The sequence below is a fragment of the Lipotes vexillifer genome, unplaced genomic scaffold, assembly GCF_000442215.2.
Source record: "Lipotes vexillifer unplaced genomic scaffold, Lipotes_vexillifer_v1.1 scaffold298, whole genome shotgun sequence".
NCBI classification, from domain to species: Eukaryota; Metazoa; Chordata; class Mammalia; order Artiodactyla; family Lipotidae; genus Lipotes; species Lipotes vexillifer.
Genome location: NW_006793272.1, coordinates 1626067 through 1651766, shown reverse-complemented (window position 1 = coordinate 1651766; position 25700 = coordinate 1626067). Strand labels below are relative to the sequence as shown.

At 37.5% G+C, this 25700-nt stretch overlaps 1 protein-coding gene across 1 annotated transcript in view; it reads right to left on the bottom strand.

Moving 5' to 3' along the window:
- Positions 1–9561: 9561 nt before the first annotated feature.
- ALG13 (ALG13 UDP-N-acetylglucosaminyltransferase subunit) overlaps positions 9562–25700 on the bottom strand; it is a 71303-nt gene continuing 55164 nt past the window's right edge. Inside the window, 4 exon segments of the mRNA XM_007466307.1 lie at positions 9562–9824; positions 19602–19785; positions 21534–21574; positions 25570–25700. The exon segment at positions 25570–25700 is cut by the window's right edge and continues 70 nt beyond it. Of these exon segments, the coding sequence (XP_007466369.1) occupies positions 9562–9824; positions 19602–19785; positions 21534–21574; positions 25570–25700 (619 nt within the window).

Sequence of the window (25700 nt, the reverse complement as noted above, 5' to 3'; positions counted from 1 at the left end):
TAGTTTTCTTAATGTTAAAGGCAATCCAATTTGATAAATTAACTTAAAATTTTTTAACTGTTCAAATTACTCTTCTAACATAGTACAAGTCAACCCATATGTTTTCTTATTTCAACTATAACAAAGACCTCAAGGACATTTCAGTTCAGATAGGGATAAACATCTTTCTCAAGTGAAAGCATTTTAATTTATCTGTTTCTTATAACATAGGAATGCATACCAGTGGTAGGATTCAAGAAAGTATCACTATTTAAACTCTTCACAGGATTCAAGATTTCTCAAAAACAGGTTGAAATTGAGGATGAAGAATTTCTACCTATTCAGAACAATGAATGTAGTTTGGAGCCAACATTTCCTAGACGATAAAGAATACTTTTACAAAACAGGCAGTGTTTAATTCACTTTCTTAGCCTAGCTGGAGGCCCCAATCACACATCACCATACAGAAAATGTATGCACTGAACTTAAGGTTAAAATTGTATCTCCCGAGCTTAATCACGAAAAGGGGAAATTCCAAATGTGTTTGTGTAAATGGCATTTGGCTTTGCAGACTACTATTTTAAAAGCTAAAGCCTCCTTAAGTAACTATTACTTTTATTTAAATATTTTCTGTAGGAAGTGCAAAGTTACTGTCATCATTAAATGTGTTAAAAAGAATCTTGTACAATAAAATGATTTTGTGTGTTTTTAGCTTCAGTATAAACAAAAATAAAGCATTTACCTTTTTCCTCCAAAATGTATGGCTGCTCAGATTTAAGGTGATTATTCCTCCCTTTTTCAACATAATCATTTATAGCCATCTATTATTAATAAACATTTGTGAACAACAGTGGATTTTACACTATCATTTAACCAGCAGACACACTTAAGGGAGACCTCCACAGTCCAATATATTTTGTAAAGTTCATGACTGAGAACAAACATTATTACTATCATTCTTTTATATTTCCCATTAAACAAAGCTGTACTAAATATTTAGAAAATTGAATGAGCATTCATAAAGAACTTTGAGATGATGACATGAAGGGACCAATACAGCTATAAAGCTATGGTGTACGACACTTACTGGCCTTACCCTGAAAACTTCTGAGTAACCAAAGAATGATACATGTCGTACAGAGCAGTTTCAATCTGTGGGTCAGTGAGAAGACACATAAATTGAGGTTAAGCTGGTCATTATTCAGCTAGTATAATCTGAGTATATTTGGGTAATATTTTCTGAAGTTATCAGTTGACATTTCTTTTAAAGTTTTTTCTGTAGTCATGGACTTTTCAGCAATTAACTTTCCCCTAATTAATTGATTCCTGAAGTTTTGTCTTTTAATTAACTTTTAGGCCACCAGAACACTGGTTAGCATACCAGAACAGCTTCACTTTCAGCCAAATAACTCAGTTGCAAGTCCTGGCCTTTTTTTTTTTAAAGTCATGTTTATTTTTTTTACATCTTTATTGGAGTGTAATTGCTTTACAGTGGTGTGGTAGTTTCTGCTTTATAACAAAGTGAATCAATTATACATATACATATGTTCCCATATCTCTTCCCTCTTGCATCTCCCTCCCTCCCACCCTCCCTATCGTACGCCTCTAGGTGGTCACAAACCACCGAGCTGATCTCCCTGTGCTATGCGGCTGCTTCCCACTAGCTATTTTACGTTTGGTAGTGTATATGTCATGCCACTCTCTCACTTTGTCACAGCTTACCCTTCCCCCTCCCCTAATCCTCAAGTCCATTCTCTAGTAGGTCTGTGTCTTTATTCCCGTCTTGCCCCTAGGTTCTTCATGGCCTTTATTTTTTTTCTTAGATTCCATATATATGTGTTAGCATACGGTATTTGTTTCTTTCTTACTTCACTCTGTATGACAGACTCTAGGTCCATCCACCTCACTACAAATAACTCAGTTTCTTTTTACGGCTAATATTCCATTGTATACATGTGCCACATCTTCTTTATCCATTCATCTGTTGATGGACACTTAGGTTGCTTGCATGGCCTGGCTATTGTAAAGTAGAGCTGCAACGAACATTTTGGTACATGACTCTTTTTGAATTATGGTTTTCTCGGGGTATATGCCCAGTAACAGGATTGCTGGGTCATATGGTAGTTCTATTTTTAGTTTTTTGAGGAACCTCCATACTGTTCTCCATAGTGGCTGTATCAATTTATATTCCCACTAACAGTGCAAGAGTGTTCCCTTTTCTCCACACCCTCCCCAGCATTTGTTTCTAGATTTTTTGATGATGGCCATTCTGACCAGTGTGAGATGATATCTCACTGTAGTTTTGATTTGCATTTCTCTAATGATGATGTTGAGCATTCTTTCATGTGTTTGTTGGCAATCTGTATATCTTCTTTGGAGAAATGTCTATTTAGGTCTTCGGCCCATTTTTGGATTGGGTTGTGTTTTTTTTTTTTTTTGCGGTACACGGGCCTCTCACTGCTGTGGCCTCTCCCCTTGCGGAGCACAGGCTCCGGACGCACAGGCTCAGCGGCCATGGCTCACGGGCCCAGCCACTCCGCGGCATGTGGGATCTTCCCAGACCGGGGCATGAACCCGTGTCCCCTGCATCGGCAGGCAGACTCTCAACCACTGCGCCACCAGGGAAGCCCTGGGTTGTGTTTTTGATATTGAGCTGCATGAGCTGCTTGTAAATTTTGGAGATTAATCCTTTGTCAGTTGCTTCATTTGAAAATATTTTCTCCCATTCTGAGGGTTGTCTTTTGGTCTTGTTTATGGTTTCCTTTGCTGTGCAAAAGCTTTTAAGTTTCATTAGGTCCCATTTGTTTATTTTTGGTTTTATTTCCATTTCTCTAGGAGGTGGGTCAAAAAGGATCTTGCTGTGATTTATGTCAGAGTGTTCTGCCTATGTTTTCCTCTGAGAGTTTTCTAGTGTCTAGCCTTACATTTAGCTCTTTAATCCATTTTGAGTCTATTTTTGTGTATGGTGTTAGGGAGTGTTCTAATTTCATACTTTTACATGTACCTGTCCAGTTTTCCCAGCACCACTTATTGAAGAGACTGTCCTTTCTCCACCATATATTCTTGCCCCCTTTTTCAAAGATAAGGTGACCATATGTGTGTGGGTTTATCTCTGGGCTTTCTATCCTGCTCCACTGATCTATGTTTCTGGTTTTGTGCCAGTACCATACTGTCTTGATTACTATAGCTTTGTAGTATAGTCTGAAGTCAGGGAGCCTGATTTCTCCAGCTCCATTTTTCGTTCTCAAGATTGCTTTGGCTATTCGGGGTCTTTTGTGTTTCCATACAAATTGTGAAATTTTTTGTTCTAGTTCTGTGAAAAATATGGCCTTTTTAAAAATTAAAATTATTTTTGGCCACGTTGGGTCTTCATTGCTGCATGCAGGCTTTCTCTAGTTGTGGTGAGCAGGGGTACTCTTTGTTGCGGTGCATGGGCTTCTCATTGTGGTGGCTTCTCTTGTTGCAGAGTAAAGGCTCTAGGTGTGCAGGCTTCAGTAGTTGTGGCACACGGGCTCAGGAGTTGTGGCTTGTGGGCTCTAGAGCGCAGGCTCACTAGTTGTGGCACATGGGCTTAGTTGCTCCGTGGCATGTGGGATCTTCCCGGACCAGGGCTCAAACCCATGTCCCCTGCATTGGTAGGCGGATTCTTAACCACTGCACCACCAGGGAAGCCCTGGCCTAATTATTTTAAGTGTGATTGGGTGTATAACATTTATACATTGGTTAGATAAAACAATCTGAAAAGCAGTAATATATCTGGAAAAGATGTGCAACCAGTATAAGCAAATTCCAACAACTCAATAATAAAAACACAATTTGAACACATTTCGAAAAGAAATATATACAACTAGCAAATAAGCATGTGAAGAGGCGTTAAACATAATCATAGGGAAATGCAAATTAAAACCACAGTGAGATACCACTTACTACCAAACCCACCAGAATGGCTACAATCAAAAAGACTGATACCACCAAATGCTGACGGGGATGAACAACTGGAATTCTCATATACTGCTGGTGGGAGTATAAAATGGTCCAATCACTTTGGAAAAATCTTCTCCATTTCCGTACTAAACATATACCTAACCTATGACCCAGTAATTCCAAGAGGAATGAAAACAAATGCTCATAAGACTTGTACAAAAATGTTCATAGCAGCTTCATGCGTATCTAAAAACTAGAAATGGCTCAGGTATCCATCAACAGGAGAATGGCATTTTTGTACAATGAAATGCTGCTCAGCAATAAAAAGAACTATTGACACATACAACATGGATGAATCCCAAATACCTTATGTTAAAGAATCCTTACACAAAGGAGCACATACTCTGATTCATTTATATACAGTTTAAAAAACAATCTATGATAGGAGAAAAATCAGAAGAAAAAGCGGTTGCCTAGGGGACGGGGATCGGGGAAGCAGGGATTGACTGGGAAAAGCATGAGAGAATTTTCTGGAGTGACGGAAATGTTATCTTGATAAAGGCTTGGGTTTCACAGATGTGTGATTTGTCAAAATTCATTGCATCAAACAGTTAAGATTTGTGCATTTCATCACATGTAAACTTTACCTCAAAAAGAAAAGAACCTTTAAAAAAGAACCTTTAACAAATACTGAACTCTAGTTAACAATATCCATGCTGAGACGTTTAGGGGTGAAGTGTATTTAAGTCTGCAATTTTCTTTGTAATCATCAAAAAATAGGATTTATAGATGGTTATGTGAAAAGGTAAGTGTAGTAAAATGTTAATTATATGATCTAGATAGTGGATATACAGATGTACATTGCACAGTTATTTCAACTTTCATGTTTAAAATTTTTCATAATAAAATGTTGGAAAAAAATAAGCAGTGAGTAAAAGAAAAGAACTAGGTTAACAAAAGCCAAATCTATACCATGCTTCAAAACAAGTAGGAGGAAGAAAACTTCTTGAGTAGCTGAAGCTCTTTTAGCAGAGCTAAAAGAATGAAAGAAAATTAAAACAAAGTTCAACTTCTGATGCAAGCAAAGCAACTGAATATAAAATAGTTTGTTTTTCTGTGGGACTATGCATGTGGTAGAACTTTTATTTCTTTTATTGTGGTAAGAACATTTACCATGAGATTACCCTCTTAAGAGATTTTTAAGCGTAAAATACAGTATTGTTATCTACAGGCACAAAGTTGTAGAACAGATCTCTGGAACTTACCTTGCATAACTGAAATTTATCAAGATAAAAATTGTTACTCTGATCTGGTTAATACACCAGCAAGGAAATAAAAGGTTTTTTAAGTCAAGAACTTTAATATCCTAGTATTAGGGTAGAATTTTTTTCTATAATTCTGCAAATGATTTGAAAAAGCTGTACTATATAGTTTAGAAAAAGCCATAAGATCTGCAAGAAAAGGTGTGTTAGTTGATTAGGTGAAGGAACTGATCACCTATATAACACCAATACATCAATAACTATTATTAATATTTGGCTAAAATAGATCTTAACATTTTATTCATTGACTGGCCTGAATTCATAAGAATTGATTCAGTTCAATCTCAATATTGTAGAATTTCTCTCCACCCCTCTCATAAAAGGTTTAGCCAGTGGCAGGAGCCACCTACCAGACAAAAAAAAAAGCTCTTCAACACTAAAGGATTCCTGGTTTCCAAGCTCCCTTCTGGCCGCCATAAGGAGAAAAGTGAACTCAGAAGTGGTGGTGGTGATTATTAGAAAACAATGAAGCAGTTAAACCTGAAGTGGTTTACTCACCTCAATTAGTTTCAACTATAAATAAATGGCATGGCTTAATATAATTTAGTTTTACATGTAGCTACTGAATATTCTTGAGAATTACAGGACTTTAAGAATCAGTTGCCTATACTATAGGCTTCCCCCAACCCCCAGATATCTTAACAAGGGTACCTATGAACCTTATGTGACAGTGTCTCTAAGATGTTGTTTCTTTTCAGGATTCAAGGCAAAATGTTTAAAAACCTGAACTTTTACTAACTTTATAAACATTACCTCTCCAGATGGCCAGTTACCAAGGTAGTTTTTCTTCAACTACTATGAAAGATTTCAAACACAAAAGTAGAGCGAATAGAACAATGAACTCAATCTTCAACAGTTATTATTCAACAGTTACAAACATGCAGCTTATCTTCATCTATAAACCCCACCCCCCAGATTACTTTGAGATGATACCCAGATTTATCATTCTAAAGCAGTTTTAATCACTCAGTAGGTAGTTACCTAAACTCAGGTCCATCTTTTCCTGAAGCTCCATCTTTCCACATACAGGCACCCCACACATCCCTGAAACTGCCTTTGATGACTGAGGCAGGAGAGAAGACAAGTGTTCTAAATCAAGTTGCTCCAACTGAAATTTAACATTCTAGCTAAGATGGGGGAAACAAGAGGTCGTCTTTTGCTGTATTAGTTCTCCTGAATTCTTTTTATTATAAATGGAAATATAAATGGCCTCAAAGAGGTTTCATGTAAAATGGACAAAATTTGACCCAGATTTAGAAAAATCTAGATTAAGTTCATGCCCTACCCTTCTCCAATGGACTATTTCATTATTCATGGAGATTTATGTCTGAATTAAGCACTGAATGTATGGTGTTCGCATAAAGAAAATCATGATTTGTTTATACTTTTACTTCCAAAGCTAATTAAAAGGTTATGCCTTGATTATAGGCTCTAAGGAAATGAAAGATGTTTTAAATTCACAAGTCTTGAATTTCAAAAGTAAAACAGATTCAATATTTTCATCTGCTCTTAATCAAGGCAGAAAACCACAATTAGTTTTGAGAATAAATACACACAGCATAAAAATGAATTCTAATTGTTTTTCTTCACTATGGAAATGATCCAGCTTTCTACCTTTGGTGTAAACCAGATTTATCTCAGGAAGGCGGTGAAAGTAAAGGGTCCAGAACAAACCACAGTGCCTTTATATCCTCCTTCCTCCAACAATTCTCAATGGTTGAAAGTTGGGTATAACAACAGAAAAAAAGACAAGGATGTCTTTTGTAATATCAAAAGCAACTACAGAGGTTATATGTAAAAAGTCTACCACTATGCTTATACTACAGGTTGATTAAACATGTTGTCTTAGGTTTTTTGTTTTTCGTTTTTTACCAGAAAGACCACTTGGTTTTTAACCCAGAAGCTGCCTTCAAAAACCACTGCAGGGCTTCCCTGGTGGCGCAGTGGTTGAGAGTCCGCCTGCCGATGCAGGGGACACGGGTTCATCCCCCGGTCCGGGAAGATCCCACATGCCGCGGAGCGGCTGGGCCCGTGAGCCAAGGCCGCTGAGCCTGCGCGTCCAGAGCCTGTGCTTCGAAGCAGGAGAGGCCACAACAGTGAGAGGCCCGCATACCGAAAAAAAAAAAAAAAAACCCACTGCAGACTTCTGCTGCAATACAGGTTACCTTCACCCTCCCAACTCACAAAACAATAGGAGGGTCAGGGCTCACTCCTTGATTATTTCTTAGAGAAGTCTGACTGTAAAGCATAAACAAGTGGACTATACTTGTATGATTTAAACAGACCATTCATACCATTGATTTCAACACTGGTAACAACAATTAGGTTGATCCTGGGTTTTTAAGTTAATAATAAGCATCTCATTAAACTGCATTAAATTAGTAATGGAAATCAAGGCAAGGCAGCAACCTACAAGTTTAAAAAATAAATCAACTGGAAGCCTAAGGCAAATGTACTTATCTCAAAACCACACAACTTCCAGACCCACATTCTCAAGATAGACTACAACCTTCTAAAACACTGCTTAGAAGCTAATTAGTGAACCACTGACAGTTGAAGATACAGGACAATCACTTGCTGTGAGTTATGTACATTTCAGAAATGCTGGCATATTTGAAAAATGTTGGAGAGGGGTTGTTCCATGTTTCAAACTTGACTAAAATAAACCTTTAAACATAAAACAATCTGTAGGCTGCACAAATTGAGAACCCAGGAGGTTAGCAGAGAAAAAGCTGAAACATTAACACAGAGGTTGTTAGAAAGATCAGTGCACTGTTGCCCATCTTTCTTTATTAAAGTTGTCAGATGCCAACTTGTAGAGCAAGGACTTGTAAAGATCCAGGATGCAAAACCAAAACACTACCAGTTCCATGTCTATTATGAAGCAGAAGCCTTAACTAGTACACTGACTGATTTGAAACTCATTGTTATCAATCATCTTGAGAACAGTATACTGAAGATAGAATATCTTCTTTGCAATGGATTCCACTCTAGTTCTTTAACCTGTTCAAGCACCTTGAGCCCTGAGTCTCAGTTGGTTCTTTTTGCCTGGGGTATAGCTGAAAGGTGGGAAAGAACAGAATGATTCACAAGCATAAATAACTTTTAAAGGAGGCAATATAAATAGGTTTTGTGGCAACCAAAGAACACTTTTAAAATAGCTGTTTGTAGGTGAGACAGAGCAAAGCATTCATGATTAATTACCCCTCAGAGGAGAACTGAATGAAGAGAGAAAATCTTATAGTCTTTGAGTAGATGAAAGACAGAGAAGGGAGAAGGCAGAAGGGCTTATAAAATGTGTCTCACAGAAAGCTGAAGACAAGGCAGGCCTGAAGAGATACAAGATAAATCTAAATAATTTAAAGATTCAACAGCCATTAGAAATATAGGACAATGAGAAAGTAAGTCTAGATTAAAGTTCCATAAGAGAATTAACAGATTTTTTTTTTTAAAGAACAGAAACTTAGAGGGACATTCTCAAGGGGAAAGAACTGGATATGGTAGTATGCATTGCAATGTCTTGAGATTAAATAACATTTCAACTGACCCTGCCAATCCATGCTATAAATTCACATTTTCTGGCAACCAAAATACTAGGGGGAAAACATATGGGAACAATCAAATGTCTGGTACTCTTTGCTGCCATGGAAAAGCAAAAGAAAATCTCACTCATTTTAGCAATTTTAAATGCTAATTTTTATTTACTGCTAAATGTGCAAAGGACATCAATACTGTGCAGGAAAATGGTTACATAAATCCAACATTAAACAACAGCACATGGGATAAATCTAAAGCAGAGCACCATGTGCCTTCAGAACTGATTAATATCATAGAACACAACTCAGATCAGACAATTCTTAAGAAACCTGAAGAGCACTCTCACTTAATATTAAGCTAGTTACCCAGAAGCAAATGCTCTTGGTTTTGTTGTTTCATTTTCTAGGAAAAAGTAGAAGTTTTTCCAATTTTGCATGGTTTAATATGATGTGTGACATTGGAACCAAGGCAATAGTTCGTAAGATTTACTCCATTTATCAATTGGTACCATCAGCTAATACTAAGTTGACAAGCTAGCTGACAGGAAAACAGCTGAATACAATGAAATATGCTCAAATATGGGGCTAGTTGTACATTCATCTCAATGTCCTTATTCACAACCCAAAGAAATATTCCTTTAAAGTACTATTTTAAATCAAAAGATAAAATAATCTTAAAGACAGATACAACAGTAACCACTCTAACCACTCTAAATCACTTAAACACTAACATAAAACACTTTTTAAAAACTAAACAACAAGAAAAATGGCAGTGCAAGAACACGTCATACTGCTGAATCTTACATATTCTGAGGTACACAATGAGAAGGTGAGGGAGGTGAAGCAATATAGGCAAGTGGCCCAGGACTCATAGCACCACGAATCTGAGAACCAACATATGCTGCACTGACTGGATGCCAGGGGGCAACACAGGGATAATCTGGCACAACAGGAAGGCAGGAATCAAAACCTGGCAAAGGTCGCTGCCCATAGGGATCTGACATCACTGGATAATAGAATGCTCCATGAGGGACAGATGCAGGGTCAGCATTTGGAAAAGTACCTGAAACAAAGAAAGCATACAGTATACTTCACATACAAAGATTCATTAACATCAACATAAATGGATGTTCTTACAGGTAAAAATGAAATTTAGCATTAACTCCAAGAAAGATCATAGCAATTGCAGCAGGAGCACTTTAGATATGAACATTAGTGACTAAAACAGGCTACTAAAATATGAAAATTTTCTAATTAAAAAAATTAAATATAGGAAGATGGCGGAAGAGTAGGTCGCAAAGATCACCTTGCCCGCCACAAATACATCAGAAATACATCTACATCAGTGGGAGGGAGCTGTGAAGGAGGAAAAGTCTCCACACACTAGGAAGCCCCTTCACGGGCGGAGACTGCGGGAGGCGGAGCGGGGAGCTTCGGAGCCGCGGAGGAGTGCGCAGCCACAGGGTCGCGGAGGGCAAAGCGGGGAGGTTCCCGCACAGAGGATCCGTGCCGACCGGCGCTCACCAGCCCGAGAGGCTTGTGTGCTCACCCGCCGGGGCGGGCGGGGCTGCGAGCTGAGGCTCGGGTTTCGGTCAAAGCGCACGGAGAGGACTGGCTGTGTGAACACAGCCTGAAGGGGTTAGTACACCACGGCTGGCCGGGAGTGAGTCTGGGGAAAAGTCAGGACTTGCCGAAGAGGCAAGAGACTTTTTATTCCCTCTTTGTTTCCTGGTGCGCGAGGAGAGGGGATTAAGAGCACCGCTTAAAGGAGCGCCAGAGACTGGCGCGAGCCGAGGCTATCAGCGTGGACCCCAGAGACGGGCATGAGACGCTAATGCCACTGCTGCAGCCACCAAGAAGGCTGTGTGCGAGCACAGGTCACGATACACACCTGCCCTCCCGGGAGCCTGTGCAGCCCGCCACTGCCAGGGTCCCATGATCCAGGGACAACTTCCCCGGGAGAGTGCACGGCGCGCCTCAGGCTGGTGCAACGTCATGCTGGCCTCTGCCGATGAAGGCTCGCCCCGCACTCCATGCCCCTCCCCCCCCGGCCGGAGCGAGCCAGAGCCCCCGAATCAGCGGCTCCTTTAACCCCGTCCTGTCTGAGCGAAGAACACACACCCTCCAGCGACCTACACGCAGAGGTGGCGCCAAACCCAAAGCTGAGCCCCGGGAGCTGTGCGAACAAAGAAGAGAAAGGGAAATCTCTCCCAGCAGCCTCAGGAGCAGCTGATTAAATCTCCCCAATCAACTTGATGTACCCTGCATCTGTGGAATACCTGAACAGACAACGAATCATCCCATATTGAGGAGGTGGACGTTGAGAGCAAGATATATTATTTTTCCCCTTTTCCACTTTTTGTGAGTGTGTATGTGTATGCTTCTGTGTGAGATTTTGTCTGTAGAGCTTTGCTTTCACCATTTGTCCTAGGGTTCTGTCCATCCGTTTTTTTTGTTGTTTTGGTTTTTTTTTTACTTTAAAAATTGTTTTCTTAATAATTATTTTTATTTTTAATTTTAATAACTATTTTATCTTACTTTATTTTATCCTCTTTCTTTCTTTCTTTCTACTTTTTCTCCCTTTTATTCTGAGCCGTGTGGATGAAAGGCTCTTGGTGCTGCAGCCAGGAGTCAGGGCTCTGCCTCTGATGCGGGAGAGCCAACTTCAGGACACTGGTCCACAAGAGACCTCCCACTCCACATAATATCAAACGGCAAAAATCTCCCAGAGATCTCCATCTCAACACCAACACCCAGCTTCACTCAACGACCAGCAAGCTACAGTGCTGGACACCCTATGCCAAAAAACTAGCAACACAGGAACACAACCCCACCCATTAGCAGAGAGGCTGCCTAAAATCATAATAAGCCCACAACACCCCAACACACACCACCAGACGGGGACCTGCCACCAGAAAGACAAGATCCAGCCTCATCCACTAGAACACAGGCACCAGTTTCCTCCACCAGGAAGCCTACACAACCCACGGAACCAACCTTAGCCACTGGGGACAGACACCAAAAAAAACAGGAACTACGAACCTGCAGCCTGCAAAAAGGAGACCCCAAACACAGTAAGATAAGCAAAATGAGAAGACAGAAAAAAACACAGCAGAGGAAAGAGCAAGATAAAAACCCACCAGACCTAACAAATGAAGAGGAAATAGGCAGTCTACCTGAAAAAGAATTCAGAATAATGAGAGTAAACATGATCCAAAATCGTGGAAACAGAATGGAGAAAATGCAAGAAACATTTAACAAGGACCTAGAAGAACTAAAGAGGAAACAAGCAACAATAAACAACACAATAAATGAAATTAAAAGCACTCTAGAAGGGATCAATAGCAGAATAACTGAGGCAGAAGAACAGATAAGTGACCTGGACGATAATATAGTGGAAATAACTACTGCAGAAAAAAGAAAAAAGGATGAAAAGAACTGAGGACAGTCTCAGAGACCTCTGGGACAACATTAAATGCACCAACATTCAAACTACAGGGGTCCCAGAAGAAAAAGAGAAAAAGAAAGGGGCTGAGAAAATATTTGAAGAGATTATAGTTGAAAGCTTCCCTAATATGGGAAAGGAAATAGTTAATCAAGTCCAGGAAGCACAGAGAGTCCCATACAGGATAAATCCAAGGAGAAACAAGCCAAGACACATATCAATCAAACTACCAAAAATTAAATACAATGAAAACATATTAAAAGCAGCAAGGGAAAAATAACACACAAGGGAATCCCCATAAGGTTAACAGCTGATCTTTCAGCACAAACTCTGCAAGCCAGAAGGGAGTGGCAGGACATATTTAAAGGGATGAAGGAGAAAAACCTAAAACCAAGATTACTCTAGCCAGCAAGGATCTCATTCAGATTTGATGGAGAAAGTAAAACCTTTGCAGACAAGGAAAAGCTGAGAGAGTTCAGCACCACCAAACCAGCTTTAGAACAAATGCTAAAGGAACTTCTCTAAGCAAGAAACAGAAAAGAAGGAAAAGACCTACAATAACAAACCCAAAACAATTAAGAAAATGGGAATAGGAACATACATATCGATGACTGCCTTAAATGTAAATGGATTAAATGCCCCCACCAAAAGACACAGGCGGGCTGAATGGATACAAAAACAAGACCCATATATATATGCTGTCTACAAGAGACCCACTTCAGACCTAAGGACACATACAGACTGAAAGTGAGGGGATGGAAAAAGATATTCCATGCAAATGGAAATCAAAAGAAAGCTGGAGTATCAATTCTCATATCAGACAAAATAGACTAAAATAAAGACTATTACAAGAGACAAAGAAGAACACTACATAATGATCAAGGGATCGATCCAAGAAGATGATATAAAAATTGCAAATATTTATGCCCCCAACATAGGAGCACCTCAATACATAAGGCAAATACTAACAGCCATAAAAGGGGAAATCGACAGTAACACATTCACAGTAGGGGACTTTAACACCCCACTTTCACCAATGGACAGATCATCCAAAATGAAAATAAAGAAGGAAACACAAGCTTTAAATGATATATTAAACAAGATGGACTTAACTGATATTTATAGGACATTCCATCCAAAAACAACAGAATACACATTTTTCTCAAGTGCTCATGGAACATTCTCCAGGACAGATCATACCTTGGGTCACAAATGAAGCCTTGGTAAATTTAACAAAATTGAAATTTTATCAAGTACCTTTTCCGACCACAACGCTATGAGACTAGATATCAATTACAGGAAAAGATCTGTAAAAAATACAAACACATGGAGGCTAAACAATACACTACTTAATAACGGAGTGATCACAGAAGAAATCAAAGAAGAAATAAAAAAAAATACCTAGAAACAAATGACAATGGAGACACGACGACCCAAAACCTATGGGATGCAGCAAAAGCAGTTCTAAAAGGGAAGTTTACAGCAATATAATCCTACCTTAGGAAACAGGAAACATCTCGAATAAACAACCTAACCTTGCACCTAAATCAATTAGAGAAAGAACAAAAAACCCCACAATTAGGAGAAGGAAGGAAATCATAAAAATCAGATCAGAAATAAATGAAAAAGAAATGAAGGAAACGATAGCAAAGATCAATACAACTAAAAGCTGGTTCTTTGAGAAGATAAAATTGATAAATCATTAGCCAGACACATCAGGAAAAAAAGGGAGAAGACTCAAATCAACAGAATTAGAAATGACAAAGGAGAAGTAACAACTGACACTGCAGAAATACAAAAGATCATGAGAGATGACTACAAGCAACTCTATGCCAATACAATGGACAACCTGGAAGAAATGGACAACTGCTTAGAAATGCACAACCTGCCAAGACTGAATCAGGAAGAAATAGAAAATATGAACAGACCAATCACAAGCACTGAAATTGAAACTGTGATTAAAAGTCTTGCAACAAACAAAAGCCTAGGACCAGATGGCTTCACAGGCGAATTCTGTCAAACATTTAGAGAAGAGCTAACACCTATCCTTCTCAAACTCTTCCAAAATACAGCAGAGGGAGGAACACTCCCAAACTCATTCTAGGAGACCACCATCACCTTGATACCAAAACCAGGTAAGGAATGTCACAAAGAAAGAAAACTACAGGCCAATATCACTGATGAACACAGATGCAAAAATCCTCAAAAAAATACCAGCAAACGGAATCCAACAGCACATTAAAAGGATCATATACCATGATCAAGTGGGGTTTATTCCAGGAATGCAAGGATTTTTCAATATATGCAAATCAATCAACATGATACAGCATATTAACAAACTGAAGGAGAAAAAAAATATGATTATCTCAATAGATGCAGAGAAAGCTTTCGACAAAATTCAACACCCATTTATGATAAAAACTGTGCAGAAGGTAGGCAGAGAGGGAACTTTCCTCAACATAATAAAGGCCATATATGACAAACCCACAGCCAACATCGTCCTCAATGGTGAAAAACTGAAACCATTTCCACTAAGATCAGGAACAAGACAAGGTTGCCCACTCTCACCACTCTTATTCAACAGAGTTTTGGAAGTTTTAGCCACAGCAATCAGAGAAGAAAAGGAAATAAAAGGAATCCAAATCGGAAAAGAAGTAGTAAAGCTGTCACTGTTTGCAGATGACATGATACTATACATAGAGAATCCTAAAGATGCAACCAGAAAACTACTAGAGCTAATCAGTGAACTTGGTAAAGTACCAGGATACAAAGTTAATGCACAGAATTCTCTGGCATTCCTATATGCTAATGATGAAAATTCTGAAAGTGAAATCAAGAAAACACTCCCATTTACCATTACAACAAAAAGAATAAAATATCTAGGAATAAACCTACCTAAGGAGACAAAAGACCTGTATGCAGAAAATTATAAGACACTGATGAAAGAAATTAATGATGATACAAATAGATGAAGAGATATACCACATTCTTGGATTGGAAGAATTAACATTGTGAAAATGACTCTACTACCCAAAGCAATCTATAGATTCAATGCAATCCCTATCAAACTACCACTGGCATTTTTCACAGAACTAGAACAAAAAATTTCACAATTTGTATGGAAACACAAAAGACCCCGAATAGCCAAAGCAATCTTGAGAACGAAAAATGGAGCTGGAGGAATCAGGCTCCCTGACTTCAGACTATACTACAAAGCTACAGTAATCAAGACAGTATGGTACTGGCACAAAAACAGAAACGTAGAATATGGTCACCTTATCTTTGATAAAGGAGGCAGGAAGGTACAGTGGAAAAAGGACAGCCTCTTCAATAAGTGGTGCTGGGAAAACTGGACAGGTACATGTGAAAGTATGAGATTAGATCACTCCCTAACACCATACACAAAAATAAGCTCAAAATGGATTAAAGACCTAAATGTAAGGCCAGAAACTATCAAACTCTTAGAGTAAAACATAGGCAGAACACTCAATGATATAAATCACAGCAAGATCCTTTTTGACCCACCTCCTAGAGAAATGGAAATAAAAACAAAAATAAACAAATGGGACCTAATGAAACTTCAAAGCTTTTGCACAGCAAAGGAAACCATAAACAAGACCAAAAGACAACCCTCAGAATGGGAGAAAATATTTGCAAATGAAGCAACTGACAAAGGATTAATCTCCAAAATTTATAAGCAGCTCGTGCAGCTCAATAACAAAAAAACAAACAATCCAATCCAAAAATGCGAAGAAGACCTATATAGACATTTCTCCAAAGAAGATATACAGATTGCCAACAAACACATGAAAGAATGCTCAACGTCATCATTAGAGAAATGCAAATCAAAACTACAATGAGATATCATCTCACACTGGTCAGTATGGCCATCATCAAAAAATGTAGAAACGATAAATGCTGGAGAGGGTGTGGAGGGAGAAAAGGGAACACTCTTGCACTGCTGGTGGGAATGTGAATTGGTTCAGCCACTATGGAGAACAGTATGGAGGTTCCTTAAAAAACTACAAATAGAACTACCATATGACCCAGCAATCCCACTACTAGGTATATACCCTGAGGAAACCAGAATTCAGAAAGAGTCATGTACCAAAATGTTCATTGCAGCTCTATTTACAATAGCCCGGAGATGGAAACAACCTAAGTGCCCGCCGTCGGATGAATGGATAAAGAAGATGTGGCACATATATACAATGGAATATTACTCAGCCATAAAAAGAAACGAAATTGAGCTATTTGAAAAAAAAAAAAAGATTAAAAAAAAAAAGAGTCATGTACCAAAATGTTCATTGCAGCTCTATTTACAGTGGCCAGGCCATGCAAGCAACCTATGTGTCCATCAACAGATGAATGGATAAAGAAGATGTGGCACATGTATACAATGGAATATTACTCAGCCATAAAAAGAAACAAACTGAGTTATTTGTAGTGAGGTGGATGGACCTAGAGTCTGTCATACAGAGTGAAGTAAGTCAGAAAGAGAAAAACAAATACGGTATGCTAACACATATATATGGAATCTAAGAAAAAAAAAAAGGCCATGAAGAACCTAGTGGCAAGACGGGAATAAAGACACAGACCTACTAGAGAATGGGCTTGAGGATATGGGGAGGGGGAAGGGTAAGCTGTGACAAAGTGAGAGAGTGGCATGGACATATATACACTACCAAACTTAAGGTAGATATCTAGTGGGAAGCAGCCGCATAGCACAGGGAGATCAGCTTGGTGCTTTGTGACCACCTAGAGGGGTAGGATAGGGAGGGAGGGAGGGAGGGAGACGCAAGAGGGAAGAGATATGGGAACATATGTATATGTATAACTGATTCACTTTGTTATAAAGCAGAAACTAACACACCACTGTAAAGCAATGATACTCCAATACAGATGTTAAAAAAAAGTAAAAAAGAAAAATTAAATATATAAATGTATGTACAGTGTGTCAAATGTTTTCTACCTAGAGACAGCTATCTTCCTGGGATGATTTAGATATCAACAGAGTACACAAAGAAACGTTCTCTAGAGTCATTCTTGTCAATTCAGTTCTTATAAGAGTTCATCACAATTAAGTTGTCAAATAGTTTTCCAGTATAACACACACCATCCAAATAACCATTTGGTATAATTTTAGCAATTAAAAACTTAGGTGTTTTTACAGTCTGGTCTATACTTGAAGGCAAAACTCTGAAGACCATCCCAAAAGACCAAACTTTTAAGTGTCATCTCTTGAATGTCATGAACATGCTAGCATCATTTAAAATTTACAGCACTTTCACTACCATGCACCAGTTTCAATGGAAATAAATAGATGCTGCTTTGACCTTATTATAGTAACTATATAAATATTAAAAAAAAGGAGTCCCTCATTACTTGCGATAACTTACGTTCGTCTTGTGAAGTAAAGACTGGCAGTGTCTCATGTTTACTACAATAAAAATAGCTCTATAAAAGGTACATGGAACAAAAATGTAAAAAAGGTTGATACTTTAATTTTTATTACCATGGGCCACATCACACCACCACATGAAGAATAAGATTCTATAGTGCTAATATTCTAAAACTATTAATACTCTTTAAGAAAAGGGAGGAGAGAAAGAAAATTCACATTCCTCACATGCACCAGAACAGTATACTTATACATATAAGGTTTCATATAGTTCTTATAACAACACTGGAAAGTCAAAAAATACATTATTTCCCACTTTACACAAAATCAGGCTTAGGGAGGTTAAGTAACTTAGCCAAAATCACAACCATCAAGTAGCAGTTGCTGGAATGGAAAACAGATTTGGTTAGGTTAGCCCACATCGTTTCTTCTACCTCCTGCTGATTCTAAGGGCAGTCCAAAGATCCTATTCTAAATCCTTGAAAATGCTTCCCCATCTATATTATACTGTGAACTCATAGACAAAGCAACCATCCTTATGGTCTGGCACAGAGGTCTCAAACTTTTTGGTCTCAGCATCCTTTTACACTCTTAAAAATTGAGGATCCCAAATAGCTTTTGTTTATGTGGGTTATATCTATCAATATTTACCACATTAGGAAGTAATCTAAGTTAAAAATATTATTTCATGTAAAAATAAACCCACTATGTTAAACTCATTTTCCATAAAAATTTGTATTTTCCAAAAAAAAAATTGTGAGACCAGTGGCATTGTTTTACACTTGTGCAGTCTCTAATGTATGGCTTAATAGAAGACAGCTGGATTCTCATATCTGCTCCTGTATTTTATCTATTATGATACATTTAGTTTGAAATATATGAAGAAAATCTGGCTTCATACAGATATGTAGCTGGGAAAGAGAGAAGTCTTAATAATTAGGCTTTTCAGATAATTGCAGATATTCTTTGATGCTATACCACAACTAGGTAAGTGGTAATTTCTCAGAGGTCAGTAGCAATGTGGACTTTTCATACTTTGCTAACATTAAAATCCATTGTTTTATCTCGCATCTTGGATAGATCTTTTACTAAATCATGCACAGGTAAGATTATACATTGGTAATTGGGAAAATATTATTTCACTGAGTTATACAGATCTACCAAATGTTGACACATTTCATTATACAATGTAAAGCACTACATTCATTAATAGCCCCCCACCATCTATTTTATTAGAAGAGTTAATGAAGTATTGGAAGCTGTCAAGCTCATGGTGGTAGATAAAAATTAGAATTTTGGATAACATGTATTTGAGTGCTGGAATTTTTATCTTTGACAAAAAATACTAGCCATTGCTTTTCTTGAAGTGATAAGGCTTAGCTGTTCATTTGAGAAAATGTCTGCTGGATCCCCAAGTCTGAATAACCATAGGCTGTCTATCACTCTTTCAAGTAAAAAATAGTGTTCCATGAAAAGTCAGCTAGTTTAGCTCGAAACTCAAGCTTACAACCCTTTTCTTTAAAGTTAATCACCATACGTCAGTATGCAGAGAGCTTTATGAATACTTCCTATTTTGTCATACAGAATACTAAGTACAATTATTCAAAGAATAAAAATTTAGTAAAATAAGAATGTCTTTGATCAAACACAAAATAAATAAAACTGGCATTTTCATATCATGAGTGTGAAGACACTAAGTACTAGCACAGTTTGGTGCCCCTGCCTTGATTTGTGCTTAGGTGCCAGCTATTCTACCCACCACTGATTTTTGTACCCTTAATACAAATCTAACACAGCAAAAAGGGACAAAATCCGTGTATTATGATGAATACTTTTAGCCTCATGGATCCCTTGAAAGGGTCTCAAGGACCCAAAAGGTTCGCATACCATGCTTTAAGAAATGCTGGTCTAGTATAATATCTGAAGGCTATTATTAAATTACACACAATAAAATCCAATTGTCTTTCTTGCAGGGAATCTCATTACATACTTACCATGTGTCGATACATCTGCCTGTGTGCCATCTCGTCTCCCCACCTCACTGTATAATTGAGGAATGGTTTGATTCACCAGAGGTGGCGGCTCAGTACAGACTGGATAATTCTCTACATGAAGCTGCTGCTGCTGCTGCATCTGTGGCACACAGACCATGGAGTGCCACAAGCTGTGGTGATAGCACTTGGGTAAGAAAGGGAAAAAACACTTTACTATTCCTTTTCTTAAACTAGTACCATTCTTCACTGAAAAATAAAGTTGGGCCATGATTTCCAGGTGGGATAACAATGACTTTTGAAGTAAATGATATGACATTTAGAAAATCTAATCTCTATAACAACTTTAAGATCTTTCGCAGCCTCTGTATCTCATATGTGGACCTAGGAATTATTTTAGGAAAGCACCCTAAGGAAATTAGAGATATACACAATGATCTGTATACAAAGGTGTCTGTTATAGCATTGTTTTTAAAGGCAAAAAAAATTAATGACCTAAATATTCAACAATAAGAAACTGGATGAATTATGATATATCCATGATGGAATAAAATACAGGCAATAAAAAAAATCATGGTATCAAATATTTAAGGAAAAAGTGTTCATACTGTTTAACTTAAAAGTTTACAAAATTACACAGCATAGTCCATATTTTATAAAATAAATAAATAAGCTGTAAGGAAATATACCAAAGTATACAGTGATTATACAGGTGATTTTGGTTTTCTTTACACATTAGTATTTTCCATATGCACCATAATGAATGCTATTACTTTTAATATTAGAAAATATTAAAATATCTATTCTACATTTCCTTGTATTCCCATGATGTAAAATATGAGACTATATTGTACAACACGGGGAATACAGCCAATATTTTATTACTATAAATGGAGCATAACCTTTAAAAATTGTGAAACACTATACTGTACACCCGTAACGTATAATGTTGTACAACTATACATTTAAAACAAACAAAAATACTAAAAATAAACAAATAATAAACTGCCCCCACCTTGTTTCCACAGGTGACTATAATAAACATAACTGAAGGGGCAAACACTTTATTTTTTCAATTCTTGAAACTGCATTTAGGAAATATAGTCTCAGAGAACAAAAACCCACTCTACTACTCTTAAATTATAAATGTGTGCCAGTCAGTAAAGACCATTTTCTAGAAACGATATGTCCAATGTTTTAGGGAAATCAGTGTCTTGGAAAATATGAACTAATCTGAGTATTATCCAGGAGACTATCTGGTTTACTATGTCATATGCCAAATCTTAAGATGCATCATTCCTTTTCAGAAAATGTGTCATCTTATTATATCAGAAGTGTATTTCAGGGGGAAAATGATCCCTGAAAGTATAAAGTAAAAGAACTCTTACCTGAAATCAGAGACACCTTTCAGTGATATTAAGATCTGTCAGTACTCCCTTTCTACAACTCAGGGAAGTGGTAAAAATCACTGTTTGGCAAATATCTATGAACACATGAGTGCTTTAAAAATAATACAGCTCTTTAAATGTCTTTGAATTAGTCGGATTACTTTTCACATAAAATGCAGAAATAGCCACAAAAATGTTTTAAGTAAACAGGATAAATAATCCATTTGTTATTTCGAGATAGAAAAACACAGTGAAGGGTTGGCATATGATGTTAAATATGGAAGCCAATATATGCTGAAGCTGTACTTCATAGGGCCCCCACTCATGACAATTTACAACTCTTTTATAAGAGAAACTGAAGTATTGGGAGGTTAAGTAGAAAACTGACCTGTGTCATCTTCAGAGATATAAAGACAGAAATAAATCTTTTAGGTCCCTCACAGTGTTCTTGGGTTTTAAGGTTCAAGAGTCTGATTATCACAATGGCTTACGTTTTTAAGTTAGAGGTTTTTTTTTTTAATCAAAGCAATTTTAACAGGACTCTTACCTGCAATCCCAGATTGAAATAGTACTGCAAAACTTTTGCATCTAAAATTAAAAATTTAAATTTTAGTGACTAGATGACATAAACAATTAAAACTTACCATTTAAAAGCTCTTCTCTTTCAGTATTAAGGTAGATACAACAAATGTTGTCTTCCCACATCAACACTACCCTCAATTCTACCTTATAGTAAATGACCATTTACCTACCACTATAGCTAAGATCATTTTCTGAGCCAAGAAGGTTTAATCAACAAATACAGATTTTATTTCTATTTTTAATATTAGATGTTACAGGAATACTACTCGGCAAATATTTAGAGAGACTCTAGTAAAGGCATTTTCTTGCTTGTCTCAAGACTAAAATTTTACTTTAATACAAATCTACTACAAAAGCAATCATGTTGGTCTTCAGAGCTAATACACAGTATAAACTAATGTTCTACAAATGCCAAGATTAGTGATGTCTACTAAGATAATTAGCACTGTTTGAAACAATTCACCTTGTTTTTATTTAACATGACTAACATACCACCACTAGGACTCCAAAAGGAGGAGGCAATGAGCAAGGTAACTCGAAATAAGTTATACTGTAAGGTGACAGAATTTCTTCAGACACAGAACTTTAAAGTACTTTACAAATGAACAAAAAGTAGATGTATGAGAGAAGAGGGAATAGTCTTAGCATTTCAAGTATATCTCTAAATATATTTTTATTGATTGACCTGGGATTCACATATATTCTTATAAATAAGATAATGTAACTTGATTCCACTAACAAACAAACTCAGAAAACCCCTCTTTCTTAAGTTGGAGACTCCCAATACATACAAATGTATTTACTGCCACTTTAAAAGAATGAGCTTGTATTTTGACTATTACGTGGGAATATAGTATAAAGCATAATGCTCAAGCTAAAGAATATGAAAAGATAATAGCAGGAAGTAAATCCACAAATGGCATGGCATTCCACCCCTTGGTATTCACATACATCCACACAAAAAATCCATAGCAGTATTATTCTCAATAGCAAAAATGTGGAAACAACTCAAATGTCCATCGACTAATAGATAATAAAATATGGTATATCTATATGATGGAATGTTATTCAGCCGAAAAAAAGAATGAAATACTGATACATGTTACAACATGGATGAACCTTGAAAACATTATGCCAAATGAAAGAAACCAGCCTACAAAAGACCACATATTGTATGACTCCATCTACATGAAATGTCCAGAACGGGCAAATCTATAGAGAATAGTTAAAAAAACAAACAAACAAAAAAGAAAGCAGAATAGTAGTTGTCAGGGTCAGAGAGAATGAGGAGTAACTGCTAATGGGTACAGGGTTTCTTTTTAGAGTGATGAAAATATTTTGGAATTAGACAGTGGTGATGGTTGTACAAATTTGTGAATATACTAAAAAGCACTGAATTATACACTTTACATGGATGACTTGCATGGTATATGAATTATATCTCAAGCTGTTAAAAAAAGTGGCAGGTAAGGACTATAAGAACTCAAAAACATCACTTTGAAATGCAACTGGGGGGTGAGATCATGAAAATGATAGGATTTAAATAGGAAGTTAGATGGAAGAGTAGAGGGGGAGAGAATTTGAGTAGAATCACCATGACAGCAAAGGCTTAGAAATAGAAAACCAGATGCATAGAGTTCTTGTAAAAGTAGAAGGAGATAAGGTACAGTTTTGGAAAAATGAGCAGCAATTTCTTATAAAACTAAACAAACACCTATCTAGGCCCATCGATTCCACTCCTAGGTATTTTCCCAAAGGAAATGAAAACACATGTTCACGAAGACTTTTACAAGCATGTTCATAGCAGCTTTATCATAACTGATCCAAACTAGAATAGTCCACGTGTCCCTCAACAGGAGAATGGACAAACTGTAGAATACCCATATGATGAAATACTCAGCAATAAAAGCAAATAGACTACTGATAATATGCAGCAACATGGAAGAATTTCAAAAAACATTACATTGAGGTTAAGAAGCCTTCCATAAAGAGTACATACTGTATGATTATATTCACATGAAATTCTAAAACAGGTAAAACTAGGGCAGAAAAATATCAGAACAGTGGTTGTCTCTGGGGAGGAAAGACTGGGAAGAGGCATAAAGGAACTTTGTGGGATAATGATAATGTTTCATAACTTGATTGGGATTTGGGTTACACAGGCGCATGTACTCATATGTCAAAACTCAGCAAGTGTACATTTAAGATTTGTTCATTTCAGGCTTCCCTGGTGGCGCAGTGGTTGAGAGTCTGCCTGCCGATGCAGGGGACACGGGCTCGTGCCCCGGTCCCGGAAGATCCCACATGCCGGTCCCTGGTTTATACTCTTTATCTTTTATGTTTCTCATTGTTCCATCCTTGATTCTGACAGTTTTCTTAATATTAGTGTACCATCAAGTATATAGCAGTCAAAAAAAAAAAAAAAAAAAAAAAAGATTTGTTCATTTCATTATATGTAAACTTTACATCAAAAGAAAAAATAGGGCTTCCCTGGTGGCACAGTGGTTGAGAGTCCGCCTGCTGATGCAGGGGACGCGGGTTCGTGCCCTGGTCTGGGAGGGTCCCGCATGCCGCGGAGCAGCTGGGCCCGTGGGCCATGGCCGCTGGGCCTGCGCGTCCGGAGCCTGTGCTCCGCAGTGGGAGAGGCCACAGCAGTGAGAGGCCCGCATACAGCAAAAAAAAAAAAAAGAAAAAAGAAATACCAAACTCTAGTTAATGATATGTATGTTCAAGTTTTTAATGGGGAAGAATGATGTCTACAATTTACTTTGAAATGCACCAAAAAGATGGATTAATTGATGGACAGAGAGATGGATGGAGGAAAAGATGGAGAAATGCATGCTAATGCAAGTATAGTTAACTGTTAACAATAGAATATAGGTGGTGGATATATGAATATTCATTTTAAAATTCAAATTTCATGTATGTCTAAACATTTTCAAAATAAAATGCTGGAAAATGCAAAATCAGCATTATGTGCTGAGAAGATTTTGGGCAGGGGTAGGTAGGTGAGGGGAGAGGAGTAAAGGGATCATTGTTCAATGATACATTATTAATAAAATAGAAAACCAAGGAAAAGAGTCAATGTTTTGCATGGCCTAAAGAGAAGAAAGGAGGGAGATGAAGATGAGGAATTTCACTGTAGACAGACTGAGTGTGAAATAAAAGTAAGAAAGCCAAGTGAAAATGTCTAGCAAGTAGGTAGAGGCTAAGGCCTCTAGATTTAGAAATCATCTACATAAAGTTGATAATCAAGTTTTAAGGAAGGGAAGAAGAATGGAATGGAGTTGAAGATCCTGGTGACTACCTTAGGGGCTGGAAAAACCCAAAATAGAATAGAAAAGCAGCTAGGAAAATCAAGGGAATGTTACAGCAAAAAAAAAAAAAAAAAGTATGAATAAGCTACAAACAACTTTCGACTACAATTCTCTTTTGAGATACACTGCTAAACTGAGGGGTAACAAAAAACTTCCAATGGAAAGCTACTCAGTTTAATTAAGGGAACAACACATGGCTGAAATCCAAGGCAGATCAGAGACCCCCCCCCAATTCCTCCCCCCAAAACCTTTTCCAATTCTTCAAAATTCAGTTGGAATCTTAAATATAAAGAATGCAACAATTTCATCACTTGTGGTAGGCATTAAATAAAAGAAATGGAGAAAATTGTGTTATCAACTCCTGCTTTGCAAGAGAAATAATTGAGAGCAGATATCCAGTTGAGAATCTTCTTCAGGGCAGACATGTAGCTACCTTAGAAAAGCAGCATGAGTCAGCTCAACCATACACTTCTTGATTATGCAGAAGATATTCTCAGCTTTTGGTTCCTTCTTTCCTTAGTCATTTACCTAGCATTATGCTCTCAAGTCAATTTCCATTTGGTCCACCACCCTACCCTCATTGGTCAACCAAAGCGAGATATGCTCTAAAATTTAAAATTAAAAAACAAACAAAAAAAACACCAGACCTAAATAACCCTCACCCAAGTCTCAAAATCTACTTACCTTGAGGCAGATCACTGCCACATGGATCACAGGAATAAGGTGGAGGTAGTGATGGTAAGTTTGAAGTGTCTCTCACCTCGAGAGAAGGAGGAGAAGGAGGCGGCGGTGGTGGAGGAGGTGGAGGTGGTAGA